At 46.3% G+C, this 18698-nt stretch overlaps 1 protein-coding gene across 4 annotated transcripts in view; it reads left to right on the forward strand.

The window, feature by feature from the left end:
• Nucleotides 1-18698, forward strand: part of HDAC8 (histone deacetylase 8) — a 243008-nt gene that overhangs the window by 205960 nt on the left and 18350 nt on the right. For 3 of the 4 annotated variants that reach the window (XR_010940041.1, XM_067723757.1, XM_067723756.1), the window contains exon 10: nt 13159-13264. Coding sequence is in view for 2 of the 4 variants with exons in the window: in XM_067723757.1 (XP_067579858.1) it covers nt 13159-13264 (106 nt within the window). In the remaining 2 variants the exon portion in view is untranslated. Of the gene's footprint in view, nt 1-13158; nt 13265-17527; nt 18479-18698 lie in introns of all 4 variants that reach the window. The other variant, XR_010940040.1, reaches the window with a different exon arrangement.

Genomic DNA, 18698 nt, shown 5'->3' on the forward strand with positions numbered 1-18698 from the left:
CCTGCTGCTGAGCCATCCTCCCCCCATGGCTGGGGGGAGGCGGGGGGGATGGAATGTGGGCAGAGGCAGCGCTCCCACATTTACAGGACAGCTAGCTGCCATCATGCATGCAGTCTACACACTCCCTGCACCGTTCGCTGCACACTCACCTTAAGAAGGACCTCCAAATGTTTCCCGTGTTAGTCCCACGCTAGTACAGTAAAGAGCGATAAAGAGCAACCTCAGGAAGCAAATACCCCTCCAAGATGTAAGTCATTTACTCCCTTTTTACCAGCAGGATCAGGTTCAACCTGCATAAATCTATTTTGGCGTATTTTAATTGCTTGTAAACTGTTTCCTGGATATGCCACCGACCATGAATAATTAGAATGATTTCAATCACTGGGTTTTTGAAAGTGAACGGGAGGGCAGACAAGAAGGGGCTGCTCAGAAGGGAGAGTCATTAGTTAAAGCCTGAGTGGGAGCATTGTCTCCTCCATCTCTTGTTTTTTTCATGATGTGACTAGAGCCGCCTGTTTTTTAGCTACTCTGGCTGCCCTTCATATTTTTATGCATCTCTCATGTTAAGTAATGCTAGCTGCTGACAATGACCAGACCCAAGTGGCCAGTGTCAGAGTCATTCATTCACTCATCCAAGATGGATGGAGCACCTACTATATGCCAGGCCCGGACAAAATCTCAAGGATAAGAAAAAGAATAATGCCCAGTTCCCAACCTTGAGGAGACCATGGCTTGGTGGGGGAGATGGGCACATAGAGAAACAATTACACTATGGTGTGATAAGTACTAGAATAGAGAGGTTGACAGCAAGCTGTGGGAAAGCAGAGGAGGAACTTTCTCCATCGGGGGCGGTTGGGGCCAGTGCAGCTGAGAAGCAACATTTAGCAGGGGTGCAAGGGAAGCAGAAGACTTGACCAGATAAGGAGGAGTAGGAGAGACACTCCAGTGCAGTGTGGCTACAGTGTGGAGGCCAGAGCCTGGCCCGTGGTGTGAGATAAGACTGGAGGAGTCAGTTGCGCCAGACTGTGAAGGCCTTTGTATGTCCTGCCTGAGAGTTTGGACTGGGTCCTACAGTCCGCGGGGAGCCAACCACGGTTTTTAAGCAGGGGGAATGACATGATCAGATCTGAATTTCGGACGGAAAACTCAGGGAGGGAGGGGAGACAGGGAAATCGGTTAGAGGCTGACTCAGAGAGCACAGCTTTGCTTTATCTTCCCTCTGGACTCCAGGAGCTCTTGCCTGCATGTCTATTATGGCACTTACCTCAGAGCGTTAGAGCTGCTTGTTTGCACAGCTGCCTCCCCATCCACTCCTTGGGGGCAGGGGCTGAGTCTCAGTCATCTCTTCGCACCCAGAGCCTGGTACACAGGAGTCCTTGGGAGACATTGGTATCAAGCGAATGAGGGAACAAATGAATCAATAGGATATAAGCAAGTTCAACTCTGATTTACTCCCAATTAACCACTGTGATGGATATATCAGACAGAAATCCTACTCTGATAGAATATCAAGTCCATCCATGACTTTTCCTCTGCCTCTGCCAAGCCCATCAACCTATCATTGTCCATCACAAAGGAAGGATGTGCTATTCAGAGAAGACAAGAAAGTTGCTTACAGAGCTGTGCTGGTGCTACTTATGACCCTGTACTCTGTTCTTTCTCATAAATTAATTTTTGATGACTTGTTTAGAACGTATCTTCATTGTCTTCATTCTGCTCCTTCTGCCTTTCTTACCTTCTCTCCCTGCCTATTTAAATCTCGTTCATCCTTCGAGGCCAGTTCAGTTGCTTCCCATCACGCATCACCCAGCCCCACACTCAGAATTCCCACTTGAGTTCCCATAGCTCCAGAGAAATGACTCACCTGTAGTGTTCATCTCGTCATAGTTCTTCCTGCACCTCTCTGCCTTCTCTACTAGACTGCAGGCTCCTCAAGGCCAGGGATTGTCTGCTTCATCATTGTCTCCCTAGCATCTCCCCACCCTGCATCCTGCCTCAGAAGATAACCAGTGAGTGTTTTCAAATAATACCCCAAGCATATTGCATGCTGTCTGGCTGTCCCCTTAGAGATAGTGCCAGTCTTGGGAGTACCCTATGCCTCTCTCTATCTTCTTGCACCCAGTGAGATATGTTTTTCTTCATCTGACAAATGGCAAGAAGAAAAATCATTGTTCATCAAACAATGGGAATATCTCCCAGAGATAGAAATCCCCTAATCTCTATCCCCTAATCCCATATCATTTGGGGTATTTTGAAAGCACAAAATCCAGTGCCTCTAAACAAAACATAAGCACACTGATCCATTCAGGGTCATAAATTCAAATCTTTGCTGAGTAGCTTATTGTATGATGGGTCTCACCTATGGTGCTGAGTGAACAAAAAGAGAAGATGAACATTCTCTTTGAAGGAGTTATACTGAATTAGCTCAACTTAGAACACAGTAAGCATCAGGTACCAAGAATTCAAGTTTTCCAGGTAGAAATGTCCGGCAGACAATTATAAATTCAAGTCAGAGGCCAGGGATAAACACTGAACCCAAAAATTTAGGATCTCTGCATGGAAGTGATTTAAACCACAGCAGAGAGTGTAAACTCTTGCAGAGAGAGAGAAAAGAGCTGAGAGGACAACCTGAGGGCACCTACGTTTAAGAGATAGGTAAAGGAAAATGATCCAGGGAAGGAGACTGACAAGGAACAGAGAGGAGTGGTGATGAGAGAGAAGACAGTGCCAAAGATGAGGCAGTAGTTGATGACAGGTGCTGCAGAGAGATCAAATAGGGTGAGCGATCACTGAAAAGAAGACATTAGGTTGGGTAATTAGGGGGTCGCTCTTGGTCTCCTAAAGCAGGAATAGCAAATATAGGGCACGTATGACTACATCCCTCCAGCCCCCACCCTGCCTACCATGTATTCCCATGAATTACTTGACAAACTGATTTGGGCACATTTTCCTGCTGAACCTAGACACAGCCTCAGAATCCTTCTCAACATAGTACCCCCAAGCAGCTACTACCAATCAGAGTTGCCAACAAGCTAAAATCTCTTTGCCATTCTTCTAGAAAACAGTTCAGTGGAGGTGTGGGGAAGAATTCAGACAGCAGCATGTTGAAGTGTCTGAGAAATGAAGAGGTCAAGGCGCTGAAGAAAAAAGAGATCTTAAGAAGTTTAGCAGTGAAGGAACAGAGAGGGCAGTTGCTTGAAGTAGTGTAAGGATCGGACCAAGGCAGCACTTACAATCCTCTAGTAGAATCCATTCCTTTTTTTTTTTTTAAGGCCGCACCCCGCGGCATGCAGGATCTTAGCTCCCCGACCAGGGATCAAACCTGCGCCCCCTGCAGTGGAAGCGCAGAATCTTAACCGCTGGACCACAGGGAAGTCCCAGAATCCATTTTCTTAAGGTCATCTTAGTACTTGTCCAGCAGCAAGCCAGGTAAAGCAATATCCCTGTACTCTTCCTTCTTCTATCCCCACCCTTGGCTAAAGGAAAAATTGATGTAAAAAAGCTTTGTGTGTAGGCTTGTTTCCAAAATATTCATTTGATCAACAGAGACATATGGTATAACCAGAGTTGGCCCTGCACATACTTATGAAGGAGGAATTCTCTCTAATAGTGGAAATTTGAGGATCAGCCGTAATGTGGGGAAGATATTAGTCTTGGCCAGGGCCCTTCCCCCAAACCCCTTGAAACCACGCCCTGAAGGAAAGCCTTGGCCTGCAGGGAGTCCCCCTAGTGAAGTGGCAGCCACCCTGCCCTCGTCTCCTCTGCCACCTCCTCTGTGCCTCCCCTTCCTTGCCAATTTACCCCATACACACGTTTTTATCTCCTCTCCTTTCTGTCACCTCTGTCCCCCTGCCTCTTTCCTGCCACTTCCAAGTTCTCATTCCCTCCTCCTCTCTTCCATTTTTCTCTCTCTCTCTCTCTTTTTTTTTTGCAATTTGCTTATTTTTTTTGGCTGTGCGGCATGTGGGATCTTAGTTCCCTGACCAGGGATCGAACCTACATCCCCTGCATTGGAAGCGTGGAGTCCACTGACCACCAGAGAAGTCCTCTTCCATTTTTCTTAGTCTCATTCATTTGGATCCTTCTCTTCTTGTTCTCTCTACCCTCTTTCTGGCTTCAGAGTTTTGGAATACAGGGTAAGCTCTTCACAAGTTCACCCTCATTCAGTTTTGCTACTATCCATTATATGTAGCACTCCTGTTTCTTTGTACAGTTGATAAAGCACAATAAATAATAATAATAATATCTATCATTTAATAATAACATTTACTGAGCACTTACTATGCTCCAGGCACTGTTCTATGTGCTTTACATGAATTAACTTACTGTCACAACAACTCTACAAGTACCTTCTCTTATTATCCCCATTTTACAAAGAAAACCAGGGCACAGAACAGTTAAGTAACTTGCCTAAGGTCACACAGCTAGTAAATGGTGGAGCAAGGATTTAGGGCTCATCCCCTATGACTCCAGAAATCTCATTCTTTAACCACTATGCTTTTTGCTTCCTGTTGTGATGGAAAGCCCACTGGACTGAAAGTCCTAAGCCATGGGTTCAAGTTCACATCTGTTACTTTAGCACTGTGATTTTCTACAAGTCACCTCACTTGTCCAGTGACCCACACGTGTGAGGACAGTTTACTGTACTCTAGCCAGTACCACACAGTTAAGCTTAGATTTATTCCTCTGCCCTTCCTGTAATTATCTTTCTCATTTAGATCTTCATCTCCTCAAGAGCAGTCACCAGAACTTATTCTTTGTTTGTACTCAGCTTCCCCTCAAGAACCTAGAATAATGTTCAGCACCTAATAGAACATGTGCGTGTACACACACACACACACACACACACACACACACTACTGTGGGTTAACTAACATAGGAACCTTACTGAATACACAGTACACTAAAGGGCTAAATATGTGTGTGTGTTCATGAAGCCTCTGAGTACTTTAGCTAATGAGATAAGACTAGTTAATACTGGGCATATTCTTCATTTAAATATAATCGGTGCTCAAATGAGCTAAGAGTTCCCAGGTTTACCTGATTATTTTGCTTAATAAAATTTTTTATACCAATAGTTAAAATACCATTAAAACTTCTGGATAATGAAACTATTTCCATGCCTTATTCATTCATTCACATATTCATTCAAACAGTTCTTGGCACTGGTGTATGAGCCTCACCATGAAGCACTTCTTAAGTAGGGACCCTGTTCAAGTTGTGAGATGAGCTCCACAGGTGGGATACAGATACAGTCTAGACGGGGCTCTGGGTTTCCATCCTCGTGTCCACTCCACATGTAACATCTTGTCTCCAGTAGCCCACATCTCCCTGACCTCTCAGTCATGCTCTGGACAATCCTAATTCCCCGTTCCCCTGCCTACAAGCAATCGCCTTTGATGTGCTGCTTCCTGCCAGTTCAGTCCAACGACTAACGGGGTTATTATTTTTGTTTGTTTGTGTTGTAAAGCCATGGCAATAAAATTTACTCCCAATAATACCACTGCAATTTTGTGTCCTTAAAATGTACCATAAGTGATATATGTAATAACTGAATTTCCTGTAAATAGAAATGTTTTTCTGGGGAAAAGAGGGCTTTTTTGTTTCCATCATGGTTGGGCCCAGGTTCTTTGATGGAGTAATTGGTGACATAAGAAAGGTTGAGAAGCATCTTACAAGACCATGTTATGGTTCAAAGTGCTGATGCTCTGTCACTCTTGTTGTGATGAGTTCTGTTCCCAGGGTGAGTCAAGACAAGAAATGCTCTTCCTGGCCAGGGCCCACATCACAATCACCAGCACGACCTCCCTAGCTGATGACAGAGCAAAGCCTCAGGGGTCTGTAAGAGGGATTGGCATCAACCTTGGGCTTACCCTGATAGGATCAAGTCTAACTTCTAGGAAAGGGTAAACCTTGAGTTAGCAATAAAAATTTTGAGAGCTTTTTGGAGTATTATAAAAAGGGGTCTGGCTTTTTATACTGACTAGGAGGGAGGGATGTTAGTTTAGCCGCAGGAGTCTATTGCCAGTGTGGCAAGTGTATTCCTTTAGGCATCTTTCTCATGCTGAATGTCATCCCTAAGGCTCTAAGAGATTTTACTTTACCATTCTGTTTCTTCTTCTCTGGTTGCTCTTTTTCTGCCTAGTCACTGGCTCTTTTTATCCCCCTACTACATTAGTCCTCAGCCATGACCTCACTTCCACACACCATCATCACATCTCCAGCTGCCTGCTAGACGGAGTGACCCACATATCCTACTGTCATCTCAAACCCACGAAACCCAAGCCCATCCCCTTCCCTGAGCCAGACTAGCTCTTCCTACTACTTTATCCCAGCTCTATCAGTGGCACTGATTCTCCTACTTACCCCGACTCAAAACCTAGGAGTCAACTTTGACCTCCCCTGCTCTCTTTCCTCCACAGCCAACCACTTACCAAAGTCCTCGGAAGTCTACCTTCACAATGTCTCTTTCCCATCCTCTCCATCCCCACAGCAATCACTCTTGTTCAAGCCCTTGCTATCTCCCCCTTGAACTATGGCAGTGGCCTCCACACTGGTCATCCAGCCTTTGTATACTGCTCCCAGGTGTCCTAAGGCACAGCTCCAGTCCTGATATGCCTGTCACATCAAGTCCTGTCTCCTCAACCTGGGGTTCAAGGCTTCCCTTGCTCTCCTTCTAGAACTTTAGCCAACTTCCCAGACTTGTCCTGCCTCCACTAACTACCCTCCAACCCCACCCCATCCCTGCCTATTTGCAATCGCCCATCCTTCAAGACCCTGATTCTCCCTACTGGATGTGCATGTCTTCAGAATTTCATTCCTTCAACAAACATGAATTGAGTACCTATTATTTTCCAAGCCCTATGCTAGGAGCTGTAGGTAATAGAAATATGAATACAACAGTATTCTTCCCTTGTGGCACTCTGGCTAAGGAGCTAGAAAGACAGATATAAACAACTCAAAATCCCTATCAGGCTGCCTCTGACTTCCATCCTGTGGGCTCTTCCCCTCAGCCTATAAATATACTTTTAAGACCCTCCCATCTTAAAATACCACCCTACTCCAGTCCCACCCCTGTACCAAACTCTTATAAAAAGGAGAGTGTATGTGTGTATTCTTACCGTCATTCTTTTTTTTTTAATTTTTATTTATTTATATATTTTTGGCCACACTACATGGCATGTGAGATCCTAGTTCCCTCACCAGGGATCGAACCCACACCCCCTGCATTGGAAGGGCGGAGTCTTAACCACTGGACCACCAGGGAAGTCCCCATCATTCTTACCTCTACTTTTTCCCATCAACTCTTCAGCCCCCTCCAGTCAGGCCTTGTCCACACCCTCCACTGACTTTGCTGCAGCAAAGATCTTCCCATGGACAAATCGGAAGACCACCCTCCTTTTACTTCAGCTGTCTGCAACATCTCAAATCATCACCAGAACCGTTTCCTCTCCCTCTGTCCACCTCTGAAGTGTTGGCTGTTCCCCATGATTCTTTCCTCACCTCTCTTCTCTTCTCTTACTCTATAGGAAGCCTCCCATGCTGGCCAAGGCAATTCCTTGGCAATTCTCATCCAATTCCTTTATGTCATTGATAACTCCCAAATCTATAACACATATTCTGTATCTTAGGCCCAACCTCTCACCTGAATTACAGACCACTGTATCATCACGATTCTGACCCTAAACATGCTCCCCGTTGAACCCCCCTCACACATATACACCCCACCACAAACCCTTGTCCTCTGCTTGTATTCCTCACTCTGTCACTGTACCTCCTACACCGTGGGAAATCCTTGACTCTCTCTTCTGCCTTACTTCCCACATCCAACTCATTGTTTAGTCCTATTGATGCTATCTTTTAAGTTTTTCACTCTCGGTTCCTCCCACAACTGTTCTGGCTCAGGCCCTGTTACCACTCAACATGGCTCTAGCACCAACCTTGTCACTGGTCTCCCTATTTGCATTCCTCCCCTCAGATTCCATTCCATTCTCTACACTGTAGCCATTGAGTCCTCTCAAGTGCCCAGCTGATCTGTTCATCCCCTCATTTCCAAGCTCCCCCAAGTTTCCATTCACTTATGCCACAAATAGTTACTTGCCACCTCCTAGGGACAAGCACTGTTTTGGGAACTGGCACTGACATTGGGGAGCAAAAGAGTGTTCGGCCCTCGTGGACCTTCTAGTCTGGGATCAGGCCAAATGCCTTAGTGTGGGGAACACGCAGCGCCTACCGTGAAACTCATGCTGCCTCCCCAGCCTCGTGTCCTGATCCTCCTTATGCCCTACCCTCGAGCAACATCAAATTGTGCTAAATATGCTGTTCCATTCCACAGTCCCTGCTCTTGCCCAGGCTCTCTTGGGAATGCCTCCCTCCCACCCACCAGGCCCCCTTTTCAGACCCCGCCCTACACAGTCACTTCCTCTGGGGTAGTTTAGAGGCTCCTATGGGTAGTGCTGATCTCCAGAATGACCTGGGTTCAAATCTCACACCACACGTGCTAGCTGTGTGACCTCTGTCAAGTTATCTGACTATTCTGTGCTTCAAATTCTCATCTTAAAATGGAAGTAATTCTAGAACCTCCACGTGAGTTGGTTGTGAGAATTGTCAGTCCATAAAAAGTGCGCAGACACTTTAAGTGCCTGACACATAAGAAGCCTTTAATCAATATTAACTGTTAACTGTTATTGACATAGAAAACAAACTTATGGTCACCAAAGGGGGAAGAGGGGGATAAATTAGGAGTTTGGAATTAACATATACACACAACTGTATATAAAATAGATAACCAACAAGGAGCTACTGTATAGCACAGGGAACTATACTCAATATCTTGTAATAATCTATAAGGGAAAAGAATCTGAAAAAGAATATATATATACATATATACGTATAACTGAATCAGTTTGCTGTACATCAGAAACTAACACGACATTGTAAATCAACTATACTTCAATTTTTAAAAAGAGAAAAAACATTAACTGTTATTACTTGTGACTTTAGTATTATCATACTGTTCTCATCATACTGACCCCTCCTACTAAGCATATCTTACAATCTTTGCACCCCAGTGACTAACCTAATCAGGTTAGGTACTTAATAAAGTATCTATTAAGTACCTACTGACACCTAGTCAGTAGGTACTTAAATGTTGAAGGAAGGATAAAAGGATTGGCTGTGCCAGGTTTGTGGTTTGGTTTCCTGTGACCACATAGGATTAGGAAGGAATAACAACAACCTTAAGGCTTCTTCTGAATATCTTCTTGACCAAATATCTAAGCGTATGCTGTTTGCATTGCATGAGCAAGAGCTGGAGGGGAGTGAGCAAGAAAGGCACATTGAGCTGGCCTGAACCGAGCAAGACTGAGCTATTTTCCTTTCTTTATTCATTGACTCTTGGGTCGAGAAGGGACCTGCTCCCCTCAAGTGCTATTCCCTTCCACTCCCATCCTTCAGCCCCACCTCATCCTTTCCATTTGCCCCATTCCTGCTACCATGTTCCCCTCAAACACGCATAAATGGAAACCCAGAAAGCAAAAGGAGCACTGAGGAAAAAGGGGAAGGGGTGGAGAAGGGTTAGCACCTCCCTTCTTCCTTTGCTGAGATCAAAGCCAGCCGTTTGCACTTGCCAGCCCCCTGGGCTCTTTCATACCCTGCTCCACCTGTCTGGGAATGGCATCGCCGCTTGCCTGTTTCCTTTCCTCTTCAACACTGGAGGGCAATTTCAGGGTGGGGCTTTGAGCTATTTCTACTGCTGGCCAAATCCCTCCACCCCAACATCTTTGTCTTATTGATCAGATTTCCTTTCCACCTTGCCAGTAAGTAACAAGTGGCTGAGCACAGGGCAGGAAACTATGAGAGAAGTCAGTTTCTCCACCGGCTCTAGGCGGAGCTCATGGTTTAAACAAGCGGGAAGCCACTGGGACTGCTGGGCTTTGTCTGGCAGGAGGAACAGGCTCTTCTTTCTGCATCGTGGGGGGCCCCCAGTGCTTGGCCCAACATCCCCCAGGGTCTGGGTGAGGCACTGGTTAGGCAATAGCTTCTTGCCTCAGAAGAAGGGAATTCACATGTACTGACATCCTACCCTGTGCTGGGCCCTGTGGTCGGCCCTTTAATGTATATTATCTCTGTGATTCCTAACAACCCAGCCAGGTCAGGATTTATCATTCCTCTGGTAGCAAGGACTGAAAGAGATTACGAAGCTCGCCTGAGGCACACAGCTCTATTAGGTATGAAAATCCAGCTCTGTCTAACTCCGAGGCCGGGGCTCTTGCCGCCTCATCATGCTTCCTCATGCTTCCTCAAGAGCCGAAAAACTGTTCATGCCATAAATTGGCTCTTTGCATTATTCCACAGAATTAACTGAACGGCCAGCTAAATCTTGTGTGAATTAATGTAATTCAACATAATTTTAAAGTAAAGGTTGAAGGAAATTCAACTCTACAGGCTCCACAAAGAGAATGCGACAGAAGTTTCTGCCTTTGCAGAGTTCATGGTCCCGTAGAAAGGAGTTAACGAGTGCAAAACTAAAAGCATAATATAACACAGAAACAGAAATACCACGAGAGAGCCAGAGAGGGGAAGAGGGCACCGCACCACCTTTGCCTTAGATACAGCCTCTGCCTTCCCGGTGCCTGTCACTTCCCTCAGCCCCAAGCAGAGCCTCCCAAGGCTAGGACCAGTCAGCTGCCATGTGGAACTGGATCACAAAACAAGGACTTTCTTAAATCATCTGGGTCCCCTAGCCTAAGAATAGTGCGAATAAGCAGGACCTGGGAATAATATTTGATTGGCAAAGGTGGGAAGAAGTTTAGGAGCCCACGCTTACCTGCAGCCAGCCTGCTTCAGCAAAGAATGGGTTATTTATGGGTTAGTTAAAGCCAGGTGCTCATGCAGCCAGGACAGGAGCCTTGATCCCAGTCAAGCTGAGCTCTCACGTGGCAGTCAGTTCTGGCCCCAGCTGACCGTCTTGCAACCATGTGCTCTTGGCCCAAGAGGGGGCTAAAGCCAGAGAACGCGGCTGAGCGTGCGGCAGGCCCTCACAATGAGGACACGTTGTTCCAGACGCTCAGCCCGAAACAGATAGCTCACAACATGCCTTGCTGACAGAGGATCAGCAGTGTTATCTTCGTAGATGGAGACAGAACATTCCCTCCTCCTAGACCTCAGCGAGGCCCCCTGACTCTGATTTTTATAGCACTTTGATGCCACGGGTTTGGGTCCCCCAGAGTGGCTTCTTCGTTGCAGCTGCCTTTCTTCTATTGCTCTCTCTAAACCTGTCTTTCCATACCCGTGAAATGAGTGTACTACTTGACACCTTCTGGAGGAGGAGAGGCCGTCCAAGGAGAGAGGGCCACACCTGTTTGAAGCCTTCTCTTCCAGAGTCAAGCCCACGAGGTTCTCGGGCTTGGACTGAGGGGCCCTCCTTGGCTAAAAATACAAACCTTTCAGGTTTCTTTGATCAGAATGGGAGAGTTAGTTTCTGGATGTGTCCCCCAGGTAACCCCTCTTGTCCATTCCATATATGGATGTGGTAAAGATGATCTCTAATCTACAGAATTCGGGGCTTCAGGCATCAGAGAGTAATAACCCCAGCAGGAAGGAACTAGACCCCTCTTTCCTTTTTAGTTCAGTCCAAAAAAAAAAAAAAAGCATTATAAGCATTGGCACAGTCTTGGTCATTTTTCTTTTAATTAGATGTGTGGAGTCTTCTGTCATGGATGTGCAAAAGCCATCTCCCCATCAAATTACTCCCATAGATTCCACAAAGACGCTGTTAGAATCCCTAGAGATTGTTCCACAACCTCTCCCATGGTGCCAGATGTACATCCAGACTCTTAACAAGGATAATTTGGTGGCAATGGCAATCACCCTGGATTATTTTCTTAGAGGCTCTTTGAATGACATCAAATTCATGACACACAGCAAGATCCCTTTTGCTCATGCCCTCTGTACCATTTTTTTCCACGGAATTTGAATTTCCCTGGCTTACTTACCACCTAACAATATCACTATTGAAAGCACATAATGTTAAGGACCATATGCTCTCTCTCCAGAGAGTGTGCACAAATACTATTTCTGTTAAAAACTAAACAGAAATAGTAGCTTTGCATATTTCCCATTCAAAGGCTTATCCCAATTGAATGATTCCCTTTGTCATGGGGTGTTTTTCCCCAAGCGGGCCCTAATAGAGGAGCTGAATCAGATATTGTGACTTACCAAAGGTCACAAGGAATCATCTAGTGAACTAGAAATAGAATCCAAAGACCTTTATTTTGATTCCCTGAATTTAAAAACAAATAAACTCTACTACGGAGAAAGAAAAACTAGAGAAACCAGGCTCATTTGACATTCCCGGGTCAGGGAATTCAAGACAACCAAAACTAACAGGCAGCTGCCTTGGTCTGTGAGGACCAAGGAGGTGACTAAGGCACAGGTGCTGCCTGCCTTCAAGGAGTTGATAATCCAGTGCAGGGAGATCAGGTCGCTGTTGAAAAATCTCTACACACTGCAGAACGTGCTTGGGAACACCCAGAGGACCCCAGAGGAGGGTTTGTCCATCTTCACAGCCCCCGCAGCAGCAGGCACAGTGACCTGTACGTGACATGCCGGCAAGCACTGTCGATTTGTTGAACAAGAGCCATAAGAGATGTACCAACAGAACACTCTGGGGGTTGGTGGAGAATGAGGGACAGCTTTGTGAAGGAGGCGACATTTGAGCTGTGCCTAGAAGGATGGGGAGGTTTTTCACAGGCAGCAGGGGTTGGGGGAGGGCCTTTGCAGACCCCAGGAAAGAGCAATGGCAAAGATCCTCGGGGGGAGGCAGGGGGTGGGGGAACGAAGCCCAGTCTCATTTGGGAGAGCCCGGAGCAGACAAGTGTGGCTAGAGAGCAGGGGGATAGAGAGGCTAGAGAGAAAAGTTGAGACATGAGCAGAGAGGACCTTGAACACCAAGCCAAAGAATTTCACAGTGGACTGTCATGGGAGGTTTGAAAATGGGGAACGGTTTCCTGCTGCATCCTCCTGCCCTGCCCACCTGGGCCTCCCTTACCTTGTCAGTAGCGGTGGATTTCTCTTGATTGTTCTGTTTGTATGTGGTTTGGTTTGGAGGTTTTCTGTGGTTTAGTTTGTTTTTTGGCCTTTCACTTTTCCTTACAGTTTTTCACAGCATATGGTCCTGATTATGTGCTGGAAATCACGCCAAGCTGCCGGCCAGACCGCAATGAGCCCCACCGAGTCCAGCAAATCCTCAACTACATCAAAGGTGAGCACCACCCCTCGAGTCCTGCCCTCCTCATTCCACCCAGCTTGTGGTGACCCATCAGTGGGGGCTTCCCCCAATACCATTTGTCATTTGGTGGCTAATCTTTGGACCGACTTGGAAGGGAAACCTCTTCTTGGCCTGAGAGCTTGTTGGAATTCCGCACTGGTCACTCTGGTTGGGATTGTCATTTGGCCAGCTAATGTCACCTTCAGGGAAACAAAAGGTTCAACTTTAGGCACCTCCAGTGGAAAGCCAGTTCTAAAGTGTGCCCTGGAACTCTCCCTTTGAAAAGGGCAACAGTAAAATCCTCTCTAAGATGAGGGAAAATCAAGTCAATTCAGACTTGGGGTTGGGGGTAGGGGTCAAGGGTGCTCACAGACATTCTGTTCCAATGCGTTTCCTTGGTTCAGTAGAGCCTCGAGTGACTGTGAGCCCACAGTGAGTAGTCAGGGATTCTGAAGCCCTGGGAGTGGGCTCCCCAGTCTCACTTAGAGCACTGGAGACGTGGCTGCTGCCCTATTCTTCCCTTCCCTGAGTCTGGCCTCCAATTATTCTGGCCTCTGGACAGAGGGAAAATGGCAGTCATCGGGTTATCACCCTCTTGATCACACTGTCCACTAGCTGTTTGGGGACACTATTGGTAGAGCCCCCCTCCCAACCCCAGCTGCTGCTTCTCAACTCAACTCACTTCATCTACCATTTTTTAAAAGTCATTTTGGCACCCACATTCCTGTTTAATTGAATGTGTGTACGTGTGCATATTTTTTTGGATCCTAATTATTTGCAAAGTTAAGAGGCCAAAGGTATCACATTGCCTATCCTGGAGAGTGAAATTCCCATGTTTATTCATCTAACAACCAAGACAGCACCAGTTCTCCTAACTTTGACTCCCTCGTTGGAATAGAATCTAGCATGAAAGGGAGGCCTATTCTGTGTCAGAGTTAGTCTGAGGGAACACGTTGTATCCTGGGCGTCTTTGCCGATGGTGATATTAAGGCCCCGTCCTCTAGTGCAGCCAAGTCTGTGACAACAGCTGAGTCCATACGCAGGGACTCCACGTCCCAGGCTCCTTTGACCAGAGAAAAGTTTCTAAGCTCAAGAGTCATAGACTCATAAGGTTGTGCTCATAGCAATGCTTTTTGCCCCTCTCAGGTGTCCCACATCCCTCAGCCTTTCCCTGACCCTGTAGTTTCAAGCCACCTCCCTCTGGCCTCTCAATGGCTACCAGCCTCAGAAGTCCTCACTTCCTAACCAAATCCTCCTCCCTCCTCCAACCTTTTTAAGGCCTTTAAAATCCTTCTTTTCCTGGCCCTTCTTCAGCCCTTCTCACTGCACTGCAGCCCCGATTAACACTCGTGCTCCCACCCTAGTTTCCTACTGCCCTTCTCAGATCCTGGACCAACTTCTCTTACCCCTTTTCCTTCTACCTTGCCATTTTCCCCTCATCCAGTCTCTAAATCCTGGTAGAGCACAGACAAAGCAATAGAAACAGAGAAACTAAACAAGGCTCTGCAGCTACTTGCTCAAACCTAGGTATGTGCAGATATCTGTATGCCCTCGTGCTTTCCTGCGCACATACCCAAGCACTTATCTCCAGAGACTGGTGACATCTTGCTATTGAGGAAATGGAAATGACAAGCGAGAGAAGACGTAAGGAAGGTAATTCAAAGGGAAGAGAACTAGGAAAGGTTAAGAAACCCAAAAGAAGAATAAATTTTGAAAAGACTTGAAATAAAGGATTAGTTTGAGGGTTGGTTAAAAAATAGTAATAATAATAATAGAAAGTCTTAGAGGATATGTAAGTTACATGGAAGTCAAGATTTTTTAAAAGATCCTAATAGGTTAAAGCAATATTCTGGCTGCAACGCCATGAAATTAAACTGGGAGGAAATATATGGACTAGGAATTGGGTCCTCAAAAGCAACTGGACACACACAAGATGGGAAACATGGCTTTGCAGCATTTTGTCTGCAAGAGGGTTAGGGAGTTTCGTCAGTGTGAGTCACCAGGGCAAGGTGGCCTCCAGAGATGCTAATGCAGTATCGACCTCACTTTAAAAGAACTGGAGACAAATAGAAGCATATGCTCCAGGAGGTCAGTTAGGATGGGGAGAGGACTGGAGCCCAGGCTCCAAGAGATCTTGTTGGAGGAGCTGGGCTTTTGGAGAAAAGAAGACCCAAGGGGATGTGGTTCTATATCTCTGAGAGGCTGTCACAGAGCAGAGGGCATAGACAGAGTCTATGTGGTCACAGGGCACAGATCTAGGATCCATGTGTAGATATTATTAAAAGGCAGATTTTCATTCAAGAGGAAGAAGAATTTTCTAACGATTAGAGCTGTCCAAAGTGGAACAGACTGCCCAGAAAGGAATGAGGTCTCTATTGCTGGAGACATACAAACAGAGACAAGACAGTCACTTGACTGTCATATCGTAGACAGCCTCCTGCATTTGGAGGAGGGTGATTATACTAGGTTATTGTCAATGTTCCTTCCAATCCTAAGATTCTAGGATGCTGTACATTAAAATGAGAAAATAGGAAAACAATAAAAAGAAGATGATGAGAGTGCAGGGGTTGGTAGATGAGTCACAGTTGGGGGGGCACGGGGGAGGTAATGCTGTGTATAGGAAAGAATTGATGAGGAGAAGAAAAGAAACTAGATGGCTGAGAGTGGGTGGGGAGCCAGGACAGCAAGTAGAAGGGCTATAGAATACTAGGAATCTTCAGATTTTTCCATTTAGCCATCCCTTTCATATTGATAAAGTCTTGTGTTCTAGCCATGCAAATGAGCAGAGCACATAAGTCCAGAAGCGAAAAGAAATTCAGTTGAACCTAGAAGAAATGAGGCTAGAAAGAAGTCCAAATGTTGCTAAAAATGGCCAGGCTAACCTGCTATACTGAGACCGTGCCCCTCCAGCCTGGTGACGCATGCTGCCATCAGATAGTGTGTTGCCATGACAATGGTCAGTGTGGAAAGGCTGCTGAATTTTCTGCATTCTGAAAGATTTTCCTGAACCTGCCTACAAGACTATCATTTGTTCTTGCATATAAATCCTCTGTGAGGCTGGCCATTTCTCTCAGTGCCTCCCTCCCCCCACTCATTCCCACCCCCCATTAAACACAAAGGTAGTGGGGCAGAGGCAAGGATTATTTGGGGGAGGTGGATGGCAATGAGGGAGTGGATGGATTAAGCTCCACTCTATGGGAAGGAGGTTCACCAGCATATCTGGTTGAATTTGTTTAACCTTTGAGCTTGGGCTTTCTCTCTTTCTCACATCCCTTAGAAGCACAAAAGGTGGGATTTTTAACCTATTGGAGATGAAACCTGAGGAGGTTCATCGTATAGAGATGCATTCCATATGCCACAGGATGACTGGAGGCACAGGCAGATTTGGACCTCACCTTATTCCATCTTTACTGCCCATTAGACTTTCTAAGAGAGAAAAACGACAAAAATAAAACTATGGAGAGTCCATTCAAGCTGTTAGCTTTATACAGAGAAAAGCTATGTGTTGCTCCCACAAATCGTTCTTCTCGTGCCAATGAATCTTGAAGATATGTGTCACTGTTCACAAGGAAGTGTGGGTTACAGAGTGGATCGCTCAGCCTAGCTCATGACCACTACTGTAAAATCACCCTCACACCATCTTCATGTGCTCAGACTTGTTTGTCTTTCCTCTCTGGTTGACGTACTCCAGAGGAGTTGGCTCACAATGAACCTTCCAGAGTTGGAACAGTGCTGATGTGATCAATCCCCAGAGGCAGCTAGCTCCCTGAGCCTGCCTAGCTCTGCATGGGGAAACAGGGGTAGAGGTTTTCTAATCCCTGGTACTGATGACATTTGAATCAAGTAAAAGTCCCTAGGGGGCCAAAAGCTTCATGTTGCAGCCCAGGCCCGACCTGGTGGGGGAGGGGGAGGGGAAGGTGAGTTGTATATATGTGAGTATGTGTTGCAGTTGTAACTGGAGGTTTCTACGCTTGGCTCTGTGTTCCCAGATTCTACCCCAAGTTTGCCTAAGTTAGAAAAGTAAACAAATGGGACCAGGAGGAAAGAAGCAGGAGGAGAGGAGGAGGTGGGGGGAGGACACAAGAGGAAAGAGCAGGCCTTGTGCCCATCTGCCCTTTCTGACCCTTAATGAAGGAGGCTTAGTATGGCAGCCTCTGTGGTGCTGGGTTGGGGAGATGGGCCAGCAAACTGATATGGGTGTGGGGAGAGACACCACAGGAGAAATAATAAGAGTAATAGCTACTATTTATCTTACAGATGAGGAATTCAGAGAGTCTCAGAGAGGATAAATGACTTGGCCAAGGTCACCTTTATTCAGTCATTCAGCAAGGAATTACTAAGCACCTACTCTATGCCACACACTGTGCTAATAGGTGTTGGAGCAGACATTTGAACCCGGGTCTGTCTGAATTGAGACTTTGGAGTCAGGCTGTTTGGCCTTTCCAGTGCCCCTCCTCTCTTTGCAGTGTTGCCCTATCAAGGCTACTCATCATCTGCTTTTCCCAATCACCCCTGGTAAACCCCTCCCACCTTGTACTACACACCCAACTCCTTCCTTGTGGCTGATCCAAAGCACCTGAAATCTGATGTCTCTCTGGAAATGGGAGGAAATCAGCCATGGACAACATTTGAAATTCTGGTCCCTGACCTAGGTCTTTTAGCCATGCCCCTCTCACCCCACCATACTGTAATTGAAACTTCCACTCCATTTTGAGATGAGTAGAGAAGTAAAAGAGAAGGACAGAAGGTGGAAGAAGCCAGACCACGTGACTCCTGCTGCCTGAAGTGTGCTGTGGTCACCAGGCCCAGTGTATTTACAGTTCCACAGCCCCAAGCTGAGACCCTTTGCACATCTACCGGTAATATTCTTTGGAGAACCACTGTGCTGAATGTAAGCAGCACCTCCTCTAGCAGCCTGAAGTCTGGGATTGACATTCTTCTAGGGACTAGCAATTGGGGCATCAGGTCTGGGCATGTCCAAGGCCTGCTGGAGCCCCCAGCTTGAAGCAGTGCTCCTGCCCTGTGGGACTCTACACCATGGAAACTCGGCTTACTTCCACACCTTCTCTTGCTTCCTGAGAAGCCATGAGGGTAAATTGAAAGTCAGGGTTGGTCCCAAGACAGACTGACCATTTGCTTTAGGGATTCTTGGAAGGACTTTGGAGCAGGATTGTGGAGGCTACTCTGAGCCAATTTGCATGACTTCAGGTGAGGATCTCTGTGATGTCCATCCCTTATCTCCCTTTGCCATCCCCTATCCTTTCTTCAGCCCTCTTCAGCCCCCTGTGGTCTCTTCCAGGAGCCTCGCTTGCTTCACTAAAGTGTGTAAGAATTGGAAATGTTGGTTATTGTTGTTGTTACTGTCATTGTTAAGCAAAAAAGTTGTAAATATATCATGCTGAAAATTTTAGAAATTCTAAAATTAAAA

Source organism: Pseudorca crassidens, chromosome X (assembly GCF_039906515.1).
Source record: "Pseudorca crassidens isolate mPseCra1 chromosome X, mPseCra1.hap1, whole genome shotgun sequence".
Classification (NCBI taxonomy): domain Eukaryota; kingdom Metazoa; phylum Chordata; class Mammalia; order Artiodactyla; family Delphinidae; genus Pseudorca; species Pseudorca crassidens.